Source organism: Melozone crissalis, unplaced genomic scaffold, assembly GCF_028551555.1.
Source record: "Melozone crissalis strain CALT ecotype California unplaced genomic scaffold, PUWL_Pcris_2 ptg000063l_1, whole genome shotgun sequence".
NCBI lineage: Eukaryota > Metazoa > Chordata > Aves > Passeriformes > Passerellidae > Melozone > Melozone crissalis.
Window position 1 is genome coordinate 8,640,123 of NW_026535841.1, and position 17,367 is coordinate 8,657,489.

The 17,367-nt window shown below is 45.6% G+C and overlaps 1 protein-coding gene across 1 annotated transcript in view; it reads left to right on the forward strand.

The window, feature by feature from the left end:
• Window positions 1-6,555: 6,555 nt before the first annotated feature.
• The window catches only part of LOC128945327 (uncharacterized), a 31,604-nt gene continuing 20,792 nt past the window's right edge, over window positions 6,556-17,367 (forward strand). Inside the window, exon 1 of the mRNA XM_054289052.1 lies at window positions 6,556-6,633. Coding sequence (XP_054145027.1) covers window positions 6,556-6,633 — 78 coding nt within the window. The remainder of the gene's footprint in view (window positions 6,634-17,367) is intronic.

Genomic DNA, 17,367 nt, shown 5'->3' on the forward strand with positions numbered 1-17,367 from the left:
TGCAGCGCGGTTCTCGCTCCGCCGCCGGCCCGGCGCTGCCGCCGCTGCCGAGCGCGGCCCCGCACGGGCCCCACGGCTCTGCCCCCGCGCGCCGCCGGCCGCGGCCCCCGCCGGGCACAGTCCCGGCCTCGGCCCGGGCGCTCCGAGGCGGCGGCGGGGCCGCCGGGCCCGTGGAGAAGCGGCGGCTTTTCCAGCCGGACCCTTCCGGCAGCGCACGGAGGAGAGGGAGGCACGGAGGGGAGCGGCTCTCGGGCCGGGCCGCCTCAGTGCCCGCCCCGGACCGTGCCCCGGCTCTCTGAGGGGTGAGGGACTGACCGGCTCCTCCGTCGGGACCCTGGGGCCGGCGCCGACGCGCGTAAATTAAAATTAAATTGTGCATAAATTAAAAATTAAAATTTCTTTGTGAAGGTGATGCGCCCCTCGCAGCCTTGTGTATCTGCATCATTCCTGTTCCTGTATTAGCGTTGCCTTTTACAGAGTCTGAGTCAGGAAAGTCCCATGACATGTCTATAAATGTCACATTTTCAGCGTTCCCCATGGCCCTTTACTAATAAATCAGCCCTTAGAGTTTCCAGCGTCTTTCTGGAGCCGGGCATCCCCACAGGTCCTTTGGGGTATTGGGAGCTGGTGCATCGGAGCACGTAATTTCATAATGAAGACTGCTGCTACCGTCATACTGCCTCCCTTAATATAATTGCCAGGTAAACAGTATTTGCTTTGCCTGATATTCCTCTGTTATCAACCTTTCCAAATTATCCTTATTATGAACATGAATCCTCTGAGCTGTTACTCTAGAAAGGCGGGAGTCTGTTCCACAAGTCAAGAGGGTGGATAAACCAAAACGCCAGCATGTTGTTTGAACTGCAAGCCTGTTAACCGAGCTCCTGGATACTGCCAACAACTAGGTGTTTTCCTGCACACATTACACAGCCCTCTAGGCATTATTTGGAAGAGACCATTACTTTACAAACTAAGTCAGAGAGAGGACTGTTCTCAAGTGCAGATGCATGGATGTAAGAGAGGCTCCCAGCATGATGATCAGAGGTATCAGATAAGTGGATCTGGATTCACAGGGCAGCCTCCTGCTGTTCTGCTGCCAGAGCCAGATGTTGGTATGAAAGGGCAATCTCAGGCTGTGGCTCAACACCACAACTGAAGTTTGACCTTGGCTGCATGCACGTTTGGCACTGAGCTCATAAACCATATGTGGGATTTGAATGTGTGAAGGGGAGCTGAGTGAAAGAGAGCAAGGTTCTGCTGAGATATGAGAGGAAACCCTGAGAATTGCATGCATGAATGAGTGTTCCAAATCTTTAGCAGTGACCTTTACTGGGTACTCTTACACAGAAGATGTCAAAAACAATATGGTGAGGCAGACTTGAATGCTTGATCTTCATTGATCTGGTTTTGATTTTCTTATAAGAATGTAAAAGCTTGGAGTTTTGCCTCTTGCAGAGAACTCAAAACCAGAAAACAATAACTAACAGAAAGCTCAATTGTTGAGTCACTGAAGTAGCTTTTCTCTTCAGTTGGAATATTTGTCTATATTTGCTTTTTTACTTTGATCCTATCTCTCTAGAACAATGTAATGCTTGGGTAAAGCTCCACAGTATCTCTATTTAACTTGCTACTCTGCCACATAGCACTAAACTCCCAGCTACAGGAATAACCACTTGTTTGGAGATTATTGTCCAAGAACGGCACAAAGCTGCAACAGGCTTAACCAGGCTGCCTGAAAGAGAATCCTTCATACTGAAAGATGACTATAATCAGTAACATAATTTTTAGCACAACAGAGGAATGTCGTGGTTTAAAAAGTCAGAAAAAAGGTCAAACACTATCACAAATGAGGCCTTTAAGGGAAGGAATTCCTGTAAATTTGCAGGAGACAACTTGTATAAAGTGCAGTCTCTGTCTCCAGCAGTGAAAGAGCCCATGGCTTACCCCAAAGCCTGTTAGAGTTCTTGTTGCTGAGCACTCTTTAATTCTTCAGGAAGGAAGATCAGAAGGTACCACAACAAATTCTTTAACCACAGCCAGCTGCAGCATTTTCTCACCCTGCAACTAGACTGCATACAGGAGCTGCCATGCTGCCTTCTCTCCAACTGAGCTCTGTCACACCTAACAGAAATTGTCTTTTTCGGGGCCTTGTTCCTAAAAGGGGAAGAGAAATTTTTTCATATTTCCTCTGAGAAAAAAAAAAAAAAAAGGTGGCATATACTGCAATTAAAGAGATGACCTAACAAAATTACCAGGGAATACTGGCCACTTGTAGAGTTCCTGTCCAGCTGGCTAATTTTGTAACTCACTGCATGAGAACTGCACTAGTGAAAGAAGAGCCAGGAAGGAGAGAAAGGCTCCATACTCTGCAGGAGCAGAGGGTGGCACTCTCTGCACAGCACAAAGCCTGTGTGTGGTGCTTTCCACTTACAGCTTTTACAGCTACAAACACGTTTTTCTAAATATTTCCTTTGGGAAGTTCTTGCTCTCTAGCCACTGACAACACGATGTTTCAATTCCCTGTACTTACTGCATGTTTTTCTGCTTTACATATTTCTGTTGTTTGGTGTCACTCAGTCTGCAGAAGCTTCATCAAAAAAGAAACCTGTGCTAACCACATAAAAATAGCTCTATTACTGGCAGATTGCAATCAGACTCAGGCATCCAGCACCCACTGAGGAAAAAGATGGTTTTGTATTAAATACAGACAGTGGAACTAGAATGCAGGCCTTCAGGAACATGCTTTACTAGACATTGCCTTAATATTTAATTTATGTATTTTATTTACCCATAAGTTTTATTTATATATGTGAAACATTTTTACAGCATTATTCCTAAGCAATTTTTAGCATGTCTTTTCTAGCATGGAAAAGTATTTAAAATGTTGCTTTCCTGACTCATTGCTATAAACAGTGAAGACAGATGCAACTGTGGTGTGTCTGGTATAACAACAGAGCTCAGAATGGATTTAATCAACCTTTACTATACCTAAGAGAAGGCTGGGAAAGCATAAAAAGCCATGTTGTGTAACCATAAGGTTTGCATATGGGAGCTCTTACGTACAGAGAATAAACTAAGATTTAAGGCCTTGTTACTGAAAGTATCTTACCAATGCCCTCCTCCTGTTTAAATCTGGATTCAGTTTGGTCACACCAGCTGTTTTGAAAAACAGAAACTGCTAAGAGCTGCATTCATTTCTGTGAGACGTTTTACAATAGTCTCTCTGGGCAAGGAGAGTTACTTTTGGTATCAGGATGCCTTAATATTCCAGGAAATTATTTCAGAAAGTTCTTTCCATGTATCTGTGTGTGTGTGGTAGAGAGAGAGTTGATGGAAATTACTGGGATTTATTTCAAGCTTAGATTTCCCACAATAAATGATTTTTGCTGCCAGTCTGGAAGCAGTAAATTTCTAGTTATTTTTTTTCCTGGAAATTACTTTCCCAGCCTGGAGCTACTGGTTAAGAAAGTGCTGCCATTACATACACAAGTCCTATCCACTGACTTCATAAATGTCACTATTCTACCGAAATTGGTGCTTGCTTCAGCATTTCAGGAGCTCTAAAAACGGCATGGTACAATAGGAAACATTATCCTTGGAAGGACTTGCTAAAAGAGCATGAAAACCTTGAAGTTTTTAACAGGGAATCCAACACAGAGAACAGGACATTTACTTTCTTAAAGATGTCTGAATGACTGTGGAAGAGGCTTGGCCTTTGTTCAGGGATGTGCACAGTTGTTGCCCCTGTATCTCCCCTTCCCTGTGGTGTGGTAAGAATGGGCTGCAGCTCTGATCTGGGCTGTGTGGCACTCTGTAAGATGTGGGGCTGAAGGGAGTGGGAGACAGGGAATAAAGATTTGGCAGGAAGCAAAGTGCCTTTTACCCTTCTGTCCTTTCTTGATCCTTCCAGTAAATCCTGCAGCTGCCTGACACATCTGTCTAACAGGCAGCTGTGGCACTGGGAGAGGGCAGCTCACCTGGAACAGGTTTGCAGGTACCATTTGCAAGCCTGGCTTCGTGGTCTTTATCTCCAGTGGGCAGTCAGACACCTTTTGGAGCCTCTCTTCTGGGTGCTGCCTGCTGGGGGAAGTTGTTCAAGCCCATACAGAGTCCTCCTGCCTGCTCACAGAAGGAGATCATAAATATAAAACATAATCCTCATTAAAAATATGGTTTGAAAGGGTCAACAACCTGAGCTGAAGATACTTTATGAGCAGACTACTGTGCTTTTGATCCTTAATTCTGGATGCTAAGTCACTGCTAAGCCGTAGTGATGAAAAGTGGTGTGGACAGGTTCTGCTAGCAGAGGGATGTTGAGATAAGGGAACAAAGACATACTGACAGAGTTTGTGAGGCCAACAGCAGGGCAAACACAAACATGAGAAATCAGCATACAGTTGTGTCTGTGCTACAAGCCCAAGGTCTACAGCTTGGAATGGCAGTATGGCCCACAGAGACCCTCTTTGCCTCCAGACGATTACAGGTGCCTGCACTCAGATGACCCCTGGAAAGGAATCCAAATAGCAGGGGTGTAAGATCCTTAAAAAGAGAGCTGCTAGACTTGGACTTGTTCTTTCCCTTTCATTTAGATCTTTTTATATTATTATTCCAGCAGTGTCTGAGCAAAGAAGGGTTTTGAATGTCCTTTTCTGCCAGCTAGTCTTTGACTTACATCCTCAACAACTGTGCATCAGCATAAGGAAACAGCAGATGGAATCTCTGCACTTTCTTCTTGTCACACTGAGCCTCATGTGGAAAAAAAAGTAGATTTCTTGTTTCGGGGATTTTTCAAAGCTTAACAAACATTTATGGTGACATCGCCCTGAGATTTAACCGTGAGTGTTGAGAAAAGTAATGTGCCTCAGTGCTGTGCTACAGAGACCAGACTGCCCTTCAGGCACAAGTGTTCTGCTCAGAAAAACCCTCCTGCCAAGGATGCCAAGTGTCCTGGGTTTTGTGTTTATTCAGAGCAGATAAAATGTAGTTATAAATTCTCTGATCTGTGCTTTTTCATCTGACAGGTAAGTCAAAGAAATATTACCCGGGAGGAGCGAAATGTAAATTCGAACAGAGGCAGTCACAGTAAATAACTGACAAGGTCAGAGCCCAGGAACACCCTTTACAAGAGTTTGCCCTGGAAAAAAGAAGGGTAAAATAAGAATTGGTCACACAAAGAATTATTTGCATCTTCTGCTTTCAGTGCAAGAAGTATAAACAAGCCAATTAAGCTATCAAGACATTTCTTATGTGTCCTTCCTTCTCAATTAGCATATGTACATTTCCCAGGAAGGCAGCGTGGTCGCGGTGGGCAGTGAGCAGTCCTGTCCCTGAGCCTCCCTCAGCCTTAGGCTAATCATGCTGTTACTTTTTGTAGGTCTCCAGCAAAGGCTAGCAGGCAGCTTCATCTCATGAGCACTGGAAGGGTTAGGTGGAGATCTGTTTCACTTCTTTGGGATTCAGGAATTGTCTCCTACAATCAGGACATCAAACCCATGGAGCAGGTGAATGGCCTGGACTAGACATGAGGTCAGTGCCAGGATGCATTCAACAGAAGACTGCATTTATGAAAAAAGAAACTTTTCTTTGACACCAGCCCTCCAACTTCATGCTTGTTATATGCACCTGCTTGGACACTAGATGAAGGTGTTACCCATTTTTTCCCATTGATTAAATTGTTGTCTGACACTCACTGCAGGATGTGGTGTGAGTCAATGGGGTACAGAAGAGTGTAAAGCAGAAAGCTGCTTCAGAAACAAGGAGTGTCCCTTGCCCTCCCATCACCCTCAGAAAGGTTAAGTGGTGCTGTACCCTGACTGCTGGTTTTTGTGCATGTCCTGTGCTTTGGGCTCCCCAGGATGCCTGTGAATATTCCTTTCCCATCCCTTGCTTCGTGCTGAGATGAAGCCGGGTGCTTTCAGCTAGGAAAGACCTGAGCCCTTTTCCTATTTCCCATTCCTCTGTCCGTTCACTTACTCCCCTGACTGGGCTGCCGGGTCGGGCAGGGGACTGGAGCAGCGGCCGGGTGCGCTGCCCAGGGCAGCCGCCCTCCCTCCATCTCCCACGGCCCCGCAGGAGAAACTTTTCCCGCAGGATCCCGACCCCGCTCCCGCTCAGCTCGCAGGGGCTGAGCTACCTCCAGGATGCAGCACCCCGGGAGGGCTGCTCGGACCGGGCCACCCCCGCCGCCCCCAGCCCGGTGCCCGCCCGGTGCCCGCCGAGCTCCGCGCCGCAGGTGACCCCCGGGGGAGGGCAGGGGCCGGGAGCGGCCGGGGGAGGGGGCGAGGGGCGGGGAGGCCGGGCTCGGGGGGTCGCTGTCAGCGGCGCGCTCGGGGCACGGCTCGGCGCGGCAGCTGCGCTGGCGGAGCGCGGCTCGGCACGGCACGGCTCGGCACGGCACGGCTCGGCACGGCTCGGCTCGGCTCGGCTCGGCTCGGCTCGGCTCGGCTCGGCTCGGCTCGGCTCGGCTCGGCACGGCTAGGCACGGCACGGCTTGGCTCGGCACGGCACGGCTCGGCACGGCACGGCTCGGCACGGCACGGCTCGGCACGGCGCGCCATGCTCCGCAGCGGCCCCGGCGCGGGGCTCGTCCTGGCGGCGGCCGCGGCGCTCTGCCTCGGCGGGGCGGGAGCCAAGGTAACCCCGGCACCGGCGGCACCGGCCCCCGCCCGCACCGGGCCGGGCAGCGGCGAGCCCGGCGGGAAGGGGGAGCCCCGCCGGGAGGAGAGGAGGGACCGGCAGTCCCGGGGCCAGGGGCGCAGCAGAGCTGCCGGCAGCCGGGTGAGGGGTGCGCCGGGGCTGCCGGGACCGGGGATGCGCCGCGGACACCGACAGGAGGGATGCGGCGGGGCGGGAGCGGCTGCGGGTCCCTTCGGCCCCTGACCCTCGGTGTTTGGGTGTGGGGTGGCCGGGGACTCGCCTCGGAGTGCAAAAGGCACAGCGAGACGTGATGCTCCGGGACTCCAGGTCAGCCCCACCGCTTCGGTACAGCCGGACTCGAAATCCGGGAAAGCCCAGGGACTACGGATTCCCAGAAGAAATGGGAACATTTGCCCAAAGGCATCCCTGCCACGGGCACAGCCTGGCTTGGGGAGTCCAAACCAGATACCTCGTGCTGCTTTATTGTCACCGCTCTGTGCATCTCGGCTGTAGCGGGGGAGCAGGTAACTCTGCAAGGGACAGGTACAGCTGCCAGGGCAGGGATCCGGGCAGAGCTGACAGGGCACGGGGAGCTGAGCGGCACCCGAGCTGCGGTGGAAAGGCAGAGGAGGGAACACGGAGCACCCCACAACCAGGAGCAGCTGCAGACCAGCCGCTCTGAGCTTTGGGAAGGATGAGCAGTCCTGGTCCCGCTGAAGGGAGTGGGATTTTTCCTATGGACCCTGATAGAACCACGCTTTGACACTTCTAGTAGAGATTCTCAATTCTATAAATCATGAGCCACTAAAGTGTAAGAAAATATAATTCCATACATTTATGTCTTGCTACATATATGTGTATATATAGAGAAAAAAAAGGTTTGGGGTTGCTTTCGCTGGTAGCAAACAGCATTATAATTCTGCCTGATAAAGTAATTCCCTGCCACAGCACACAAACACGCAGCAATGACTGTGGTTGAAATGAAGATGTTTTATCTCACTTTGGTATCCTAGTGAAGATAGCCACAGTGAGAACTTAATTAAGCCACATTTCTGGCTCTGAAATACTAACTTTACCAAGATCTATTGAATTGTATGGTTGTGGGGCTTTGTATTTTGTTTCTCTTTCAAGTCAGGATTGCATTGCAGAATGCAAGCTTACCCTCATCCAGTTGCATACCTCTCTTATTAAACTGCATAACTTGCTTGCTTCCCTGAATTATTGCATCCTTCCTGTGCTGCTTCTTTTCTGCCTTTGCCTGTACAGTTGTGAGGAGCAAATACTGGCTGTGTGCTGTGCATTTGGGGGTGAAAGGCAATGGTGGGACTCTAAATGCATCAGAAAACTCTCTAATTTTTGCTAATTTTTCTCTGATGTTTCTTAGTCAACTTCAATTGTTCTCTAACTCTGAAATCAGGAGTGTTTGATTTCACACCAGGCAGTAACTGAACTAAAGTATTGACCAACAGCACTACAGAAAAGAAACTGCCTCCTCAATGAAGAAGCAGCAGCCTCCTGCCTGCTTTCCCCAACTTGACTTCTTGCTGTGCCAATTATTCTTTTGATCACATTGTTTATAGGCTCTTAACATACTGGACAATTCATTTTGCAGAATGAAAAGCATTTTCTATTGCTTATTTTCCTCAATATGGCAGGGAATTCTGTGTCCAAACAGACGTGTGTGTACATCCCTTGCTCCCTGTTTTTATTATTTCTTGGAGTAAGTTGCACTTGCTCTTCACTCATCAAGGACTGCACTGTGCTGCGTAGGTGTCACTATTTTTATCTTTTTGGCTACACTGATAGTGTTGCTATGCTAGTAAAGAAATATACATCCCACTCTAAGTTAGTGGTTCAAATGTAGTTCAATTTATCAGTTGAAAAAAGGTATTCAACGATTTATGTGAAATTTTTTGTCTTCTGGCTTAGAGTTAACAATGTAAACACATAACAGAAACTCCCTTGGCAAGGGCAAAGTCTGAATGAGGTACAGGGAACTGAATTCTTCTTTTCATCCAGGAAGGTGGTCTCTGCCAGTAAGAGCTGAGAGAATTTGTGATGCTGTGAGGTAGCGTGGATGTTTGCAACATGTTTTGTGGCAAAGTAGAGCTCTCTCTGGAATCCTTCACCAAGCACTCCAGCAATTTAAAAGTAGGAGTTAGATCAAATGAAAGAAAATGTGAAGATAAGGTGCATGATGTTTCCTCCTGCGTGTCTGTATCAAATGGAACAAGATGTGCAGATAAGCAGCTTGTTTATCCTGAAGGAAGAATGTAAGCCTGATGAAAGAGTAACACAGTCAAAATTATGTCTCTGTATGTCCATTAAATATTATCTGTTTAATCAAATCCCTGTGGAGGAGTTCTCTATGCCAGTGCCATCCTTCATCTGGTATTCTTCTGTTCACTTGCTGGCTTAAAGAAAAAAATTAAGCCTTTCTTGTTCTGTTTAAGAGAAGAAATCTTAGCAATCCACGACCCTCTAGTGAAAGTCTTAGTCCTTTACCCAGCAAGAACTATGGCAAAATTCCTGCTAGTTTCAGAGGGAGCAGGATCCTTCCCAAGATCAGTGAAAGATTAAAAAAAAATCAACTACTAAAATATGCACCTCAATTAGCAAAGAATGTGGCCTGATTAGTAAAGTGTATGAAATTTCAGCTATTAAATTCTACAGCCCTGATCAACAAAGCACGCTGCACAGTTGGCAATGTATCCAGAATCTCAACTACTGTACTAGTCTCCTACCAGATCAACCAAGCATGCAGCTGAATCAGTAAATTATGCAACTGGAGCAGCAAAATATGCACTTCTCATTGGGGCAGGAGGATAGGGAAGGTCTCAAATGTTTTTAATTGGTACACAATAGGTCTGTCAGTGGTCAGCATCTGCCTTGAGAAAAGTAGGGGCAAAATAAGTAACTTTTGCTAAGTCTTTCTGGACCCTTGCTGGAGTGGAAAAGGTGGAAAAGCCCCTCAAATAGCTCAGTGTTTGTTAGCAGCAGTTCCATTCGTTACCAGATGTACTGCACATCTGGTTCCAATCCCAGCAGCTGCCAGGTGTGGGGGTTATTTTAGTGCATTTTAATGGGATTTTAGGTCCAGGTAGCTTTTGCTTTATTCCTCACTGCAAAGCACTGGGTGTGCACACCAGGCTGTATTTCTGTCTCAAGAAATGAAACCAGTCAAGACAAATAAGGCACCTTCAAAGAACCTGAAAGTTTTGTTGGCAGTGGACTTAATATCTATTAATCTCTCCACTGTTTGTGAAAGTACTTTGTGCTTGAGGAGCAGAGAAATGATGGGTCTTTCCTGTTCTCTTTGTATCTTGATTAATTGCCATAAATGCATCCTATTGTGTTTACAGTGTATCTTGGCAGATCAGATGTTTACTGTGCACAGAGTTTGGATGTTTGGCCAGTTTGGGGAGCAGCTGTCTTCATATATTCTGAAGCAGCAGAGCTGTCTCTCCCTAGCCTCTGTGTATGTGCTTTAAAAATCCAGTCACAGTGGCTGGTTCTGAACTTCAGAAGCTGTTTTTTCTTTAAATTATTAATTTTTCTTTATACAGAAGACCTACAGGTTGTCATATTTTAATAAAGATGCAGTTTCAGGGTTTCTATAAACCACTTTTTCTTTTTGTTTTTGTTTTTTTTGTTTGTTTGTTTTTTTTTAATGTCTGGAAGTAAATGGTGTTAAACTTCCTGGGCTCAAGGAAGGTGTGAAAATTACTTTGTTTTATTACGCTGTTCACTTTAGTACCCAGGAGCCTGAAACATTATTTGAGTCTAAAAATTATCTGGACTTGGATTTTTTTGTAGTTTTGGTTCATTTTTTCTGTCTTTGGTTTGATTTTTTTTTGTTGCTGTTGTTTTGCTGGGGTTTTTTAATCCACTAAATTTGGTTCATAAAGCTGGCTTGCATTGGATTTCTTATTTACCAAATTTCTGCCTCATTTCCAAGTCAGTTCAATGAATGATCCTATTTAGTTCTTTTTCCTGTCTAAAATATTTCCTACTGAGTCCAGAGCAGTGCCCTTAAAACATAATTGATTTGGGTCATTGAACTCTTATTTTTCATGCATGTTAGTTTACATCCCGCCACTGGTCTGACTGGTATTTAAATTAGAAAATTGCAGGCGGATTTCTTCTAGAGGCTAAAGTTCACGTGGAGTCTCTGGCAAAATAAGATCCTGGAGCACATATCCCTGGAACTGGGCAATGATTTGTGACTCTTTTTTAATTCTGTCTGGCCAGAGTGTTATAAATCTGGCACTCGCTTGTTAGCTTCACGCTAAGCAGCAATAATGTCCACAGTGTTTTAGTCCTGATAATTCTAATTATGGAAGCACTGGAGGAGCTGAAAGCTGAGAAGATGGGCAAGGCTGGCCTCAAGTGCTGCACAGCACAGGGGATTCTCTCTTTGTAGGGCTGAACCATAATTCTCTGGTTCACCAAGGCCAGCAATGGGAGCAGCAGCCAAGGTAAGAGAAACAAGCCAGGGGCAGAAGATTTCTGGAATTATGTGGGTAATCTTTGTGCAGAAGGAGCTAAAAGATTGCAGTACTGGTAGAGATACCAACCATCCTTGGGGTGAAAACGCTGTAAATAATTTTTTTCCCTATTATCTAAGAGCAAACAATCCTGTTGCACTGGCTTGCAAAGACCCAGCAAACAAACTTTCCTGTGGTAGCCAATAATTACTATTCTCTCCTCTGCTTTTTTTGTGTGACAGACCAGGAATGGTGGTAAAATATTCAGGTCTCTTTCTTCCTGCCTCCCTTTCTTCATTAAAAAAAAAGGAACTCATGGCATATTTTGTACCAGAGTGGCTCCCCAGCAGTAGTGTAGTTAGACCAGGTCTGGTGCAGCAGTTCTTGCCATTGCACACTGTCCTTTGTATGCACTGATATCCCAGACCTATAAATGATAAATATTCAGCCTGGTGTTTAGGTACTTGCTTGAGTATGGGAAGTACTAAATAGAAAAGTCATCCTCTTGTACAAATTCATGGCAGGAGAAGGGTGGAGCAGGGACAGGGCACTGTAGGGACTTGCATTAATGTGGATAATAACTTTACAGCAGTAGGGAGAAGCCTGACTGTCAGCCTTGGTTTCAAACTCAGTGTAAGAACATCATCATTCCTCTTACAAGCTCTCAGCAGCAAATGGCCCCATGGTTCATTCTGAATATCCTCCCTCACGTCATTGCCAATGGAAAGGACGTTCCAGTTTTGAGAGGAGCAAAGGCTAATTTGCCTGTATTTCCTTTCTAGAGTTCTTGGAGCCCTACTGGAGCTCACAGAAGTCATCTGAGACTTCAGGAGGATTTAAATCAGGCCATAAGTACTGCTGGATTGGATTAGTAATGATGTGCATTCAGGACAACATCTGTATTTGGGTTTGGGTGGAGCCCTTTCATGGTGGAAGAGTTGGTAATACTTTTACAGTACCTTTCATCAGAGCATTTCAGAGTTCCACAAATATCTAATTACAGAAACTATTAAACTAAGTGAAATCCTTGGTCCTGGGGGAGTACAGGCAGTACCATTATGCTTCAGCAGAAAGCAGGGGTGGGTGGTGTTCAAAGTGGCAAAACAAAAGCAATTTTTCACATGCAAGCCATAACCTGCTACACTATCTCATTTTCATCCTGTGTTTTACTCCTCTCATTTCTTTATATTAGCAGACAGGTTTCAACACCAAATGAGCTAAAGAAAATGGGCTGCCACAAGCCTCCATTCAGAACTACTGTCAGCTCTTAGGAAGGGATTTTGGAAGTTCATCCATCTCTTACTGATCTGTTTTCGAAGTATTTGTATTTCTTTATTCTGTTAAGGTGCAGCAGGACTTAGCTAGGGGCAGGTGCCAATAATGACAGTTTCCTGGGTACAGGAGCTCTGGGGTGACATGCCTCTGAAAGTCCAGGCTGATCCAAATCCCAGGAAGTTGGTCACTCAGCCTTTCCAAGGACAGTGTACCTGCTCTGTGCTGTGCTTCATTTGGGATTAACAGTGGGAGATCTAATCCGTTTATTCTACTCAAGTCCATCTCTCTCCTGGTCTTGGTTGGTAAATATTCCACTGTTTAGAGACTGAGATTTTATTAAAGGGATTTTTTGACTGAAAACTTGAAGCCTTTAGTGGTAGCACTGAGGCTCAAAGCCCAGGCTGCCCATGCCCTTGACTTGCTCCTGTGCTCCAGATCTGCATGGGTGGGCACCTCAGGTAAATCTGAGCCTTCACTATTTGAATAAAAGGGCCCCAAGGAGCTGCTCATCAAGACTGACTTTAAATGCAAGCTTAGCAGGCTGAACACTTTGATTTGCCTCTAAAATCAACAGTAACTTATTCCAGGTTTCCTGGTTGGAACTTGAATGGGGAAGAAGAAAGGATGTCTGCAAAACAGATTTATTTAGGAAAACAAACTGCTCACTGGTTGGGACCCTGTAACAACAAACCCAGACTAAGTTTTTCCTCTGTCTGCAGTATCTGTGATAATTTTTTCAGCTTTCTCCCAACCCTCCCTGCTGTGCCCTCATGGTCTCTCCTTATGTGTAAGCAATAAAGTAAAATTTACAAGCATCCTGCTCTCTGAAATCCTGGCAAAGACAGAGTATTGGAAATTTCCCTTTCCAGAGTGCACAAGAGGGAACTAATCCTGGGAGGACAAGGTGGAGAGAAGTGCTGTTGTTTGTTTACCATCCAAAACCAAGGATGAGCACTCAGACTGTAGCAAACCCCTGGATGCTGCAGCTCCAGCTGCAGCAATGGCTCATGTGGAAGCCCAAAAGATTGCATGAAAGGGAGAGGGTTTTTCTTTGCTTGCATTTGAGAGATCACTACCCATGTCTTCTGCACAAGCCCTCCCACCTGCTAGTGACATTTCGTGACACTACAATCTGGTTCCCAAAAGGCTGGGATAACAGCTCTGCAGCAGTAATGGTGACACAGAATATTTGCAGGTTTGGCATTCACATCTGGAATGTTTCCTTCTCCATATGTTTGTACAATAGGCTTCCAGCATGTGAAACATCTGAAGTGTCTGAATGAAACAATAGGGTCATGTAGCTGGAAGTCCAAGCACAAACAGCTCTTCTTTTGCCAGGCCAGTTTACATGTACAAGTCTGTGTTTTATTTGCTTTTAAAAATCCAGGTTTATTTCCCAAGAAGTGGGCAGCAAATTTTGCCTTTCAATTCTCCTTTCTCCTGTTTCTTGTCCTTTCAAAATGAAACAAAGCAGTTCTGGGCACCTAAGGTGCATATGGATTTCATTATTTAAATCTCCCTCATGTATTTGGGAGGTGATTTATATGAATGTTCCTTAATTTGGGAACATTCATTTTACAGATTCCTATGGATATACATAACTTGTTCAAGGGTGTTCAATTTTTATACTGAACTCCACAAGTTAACTTTTGCTGCAGGACTATAGCTTTTGTTTTGTTATATAATCCATCTGGTTACCAAACAGTAGAAAACAATCTGACCATGTTTTCTACTCTTTAATTTGAGCTGCTTTAAATTGCTCAATTTATAGAAAATGAAAACCAGATTGATGTTCTGGAAATTGCCCCATCACCCCTGCCAGTTCCCACCAACCCTATCATTTACTATTAATTTTTCTATGGTGTGTTGTGTACACTTTGTTAATGAGAACTTGCTCCAGTAGAGAATAGACCTATGTGACCTATTAAAGCCCTGAAGCAAATGGCCATGGCATCTTGAACTCTTCATTACACTGCCTTACTTTTATTTACGATGGTCCCATCATATTCAGGATTATTTGCCTGAGGAGACACTCTAAATGATGCCTTTGTTTCTCTTTCTAAGGCTTTACATTTTTTTGTATGTTTGAATGAGGGTATTTTCTGAAAAAGGAACCCAACAAACTAGAACATGGACAGCAGCTTTGTGTAGATGAAGGATCTCACTTGATAGGGCATCTTGCATCTTTGTTGGAGAATCTCTGTTTGTTTGTTGAGTGTCCAGTCACAAGAGTTAGCTTTGTTCTCCCCCCCCCTGCAAGGATTAAACTGAAAGGTCCACAAGAAAAGGCTGGGAATTCCAGCACTCCCTGGTGGATGTTATGTCAGATATGCTGTGTGCTTCCCTGGGCATAAAAGCTGATGTTGTGATGAAAGGGGAAAGCCAATGTTCAGACTGCTCTCCCAGGGACATGGATCACATTTGTTGCATGAGCATAGCACAATAAATTTATGAGACAGTTATGGGAGGTTTCTGCTTAAAATAATTCTGCTTTATGGGTGTAATGGTTACAGTCCCCAGGGGAACACTGCCTCGTCAAGTGGGTATTTCCAAGCACTGGATTTGCATATTTTAAATAGATTTTTCAAATCATTTGATAGAAAAACAATCTGGCTTTTGTCCTTTCAGACTGAAATGAGAAGAAGGAAATTAATATTGTAACGTGGGACTGCAGTCAAGATAGAGAAAAGTTCAGAACAAGACCTGGCACTTGGTTTCTCGTAAAAGTACCTGGATGTAAATGAAATTGAAGAAAAAATGTCCTGTGCCTTGGCCTAGGTCTCTTCCAGAGCACTTCTGTCTGTGTTTCACACTCTACCAATGTTTTATCTACTTCATAAGCGTGTATGAAGTTTTATCTACTTCATCTACTTCTGCACCTTGACATGCAACAACTACTGAGTAATCAGAGAATGCTAGCATTGCTCCTGTAATGATAACTTCAGTCTGAGAATCTGACAGGTAGCAAATGTACCCATGAGCTGCCAAGCCCAGAGAAAAACTATTCATCATAAGCGTCTCTAGCTCTAAAAATATAGATCATAGCTGTAACTTGTAAGAGATCTTGTAGGTGAATCCAACCCAATCCTAATTAGAGAATTGAAAGGGGAGAAGTGAAACTTCTGCCTATTTGTGATGTGGTGGAAAAGAACAAGAATTCTTTTCAGTATTCTGAAGCTTCCCCTCTGAGCCCTTATGTAGCTGAGTGAGCAATGAGCTCCTGCAGTCCCACCTTTGCTGGGAGGGGGACATTCTCTTCCAGAGGGCACTTCAGACCACCTCTAACTATTGCTCTTAATCTCCCTCTGTAGGAAACAACTCTGGCTTCTGCCTGCAGAAGGAAATGAGCTAAATTAGCCAGCATTCCTTGCACCCAGAGCTGGGTGCTCCTCATCTAATACAGAAATCTTGCAGCAGATACTCAAAAAGGTCTGTGGCTGCTGCAGAAAATCTGCCCGCTGCTCGTAACTCTGGTGTAGGTTGGCATCTCTGGCCTAATGAGGATGAACTGGTTTTCCTTCTCCCCAGAACCTCCCAAAAGCAGCAGAGCATTCTGCTGCCTTTACCCTGCATGCTCTGAAGGCGAGCACGAAATGTCAATGTATGCTCAGGCTGCACATACTGCTGATCATGCTGTGGAAAACTGGCTGTTCCATGGGTGATTGTTCACAAAACAGCCCCTGCTTGTGTCCCTGGGAACAAGCATTTGTTTGTTGTTTGGGAACAAGCATCTCTGGAGTTAAATGAGGAGGGCTGTTGTTCTCCCCAGTGCCTGGTGGTTGTCGGAGTGCCCGTGTTTGGTTTTTTTGTGATTTTCCTTTTCCCCACCTCCTGCTCTGAGCGAGGATCAAGGACGAGGGATGGTGACCTCATGGTGCAGTTATGCAATCGGCCAGGTATCAAAACACAGTGCAGCTGTGGAGCTGGGACCTCGCTGTGCCTGGGGGCCCTGGCCTCCTGGCTCTAATGAGATCACTGACCTTCTCCTGCCACTTCTCCTGCAGCTGCTTTGATTCCCAGGCAGTTGTTGTGGCCATGCCTGCCTAACGGTTTGGAAAGCTGCTGCAGGGAATGCTGCATCCACAGGCAGCCTCTGGGAGCTGGCCCTGGAGACCTACAGCAGGTGAGGGTACCCTGAGCCCTGCCAGCCTCTTGCCATCCCAGCAGAGCGTGTTTGCCTCCATCCAAGGCTATGAAAACATTCCTTCCCCCCTGATTATTGTTTTTTTTCATAGGAAATGAGGAGAAGGTTGTCTGTTCTCCAGTGAAATAAAGCAGTGCCTTCCCAGCAATCTTCTTGTGATGCTTGAGCTGCAGCAGAGTCACATATGGGAAGAATAAGAGGGAATAGCATGTCTGCAGTCTGAGGCACATTTGGGCCTCCAAGTCCTCAAGTCTCATTCAGACTTTGCATTCTTTGCTCTAATTGCTGAACTACATTCCTGCTTCCCTTCCCTACTCTTCTAGCAGTATATTTGTTTTCCTTCTCTCCTTCACTAAGAGGCTTTCACAGCCTCCTTCCCTTCCTGCCTGCATATTTATTCTCTTCAAATGTCCTGCAAATTATTAAAACCAATAAAAAAGCTCAGAGATAAATGTGAAAACAGGGCCCTGTGAAGCTGTCTGATGTGTGCCAAGAAGGAATACAAGACAAGTCCATTTCCTGAAAATGGGATTTGCAGAGTGGAAATGTCACATCCATAATCACTTTCATGTGGTGGAACTGCTGCTGCCCACCACTAAAATAACAGAGCATCTGTTAAAAAATGTGGGTTTGGTTTTGCTTAAATCCAGCAGGTTGCACTCATTTCAAGAAGTATTAGGTCCTCATTTAAAAGCATGAGTGCAACTGCTCTGGTACCATAAATGTATTAAATGCAAATATATGCTCAGCCCAGCCTGAGTCCCACACTGAGCCCTGTTCAGAGCTTGTTTGTGTGAATGGGGGAACATTCATGTGTGCAGGAGG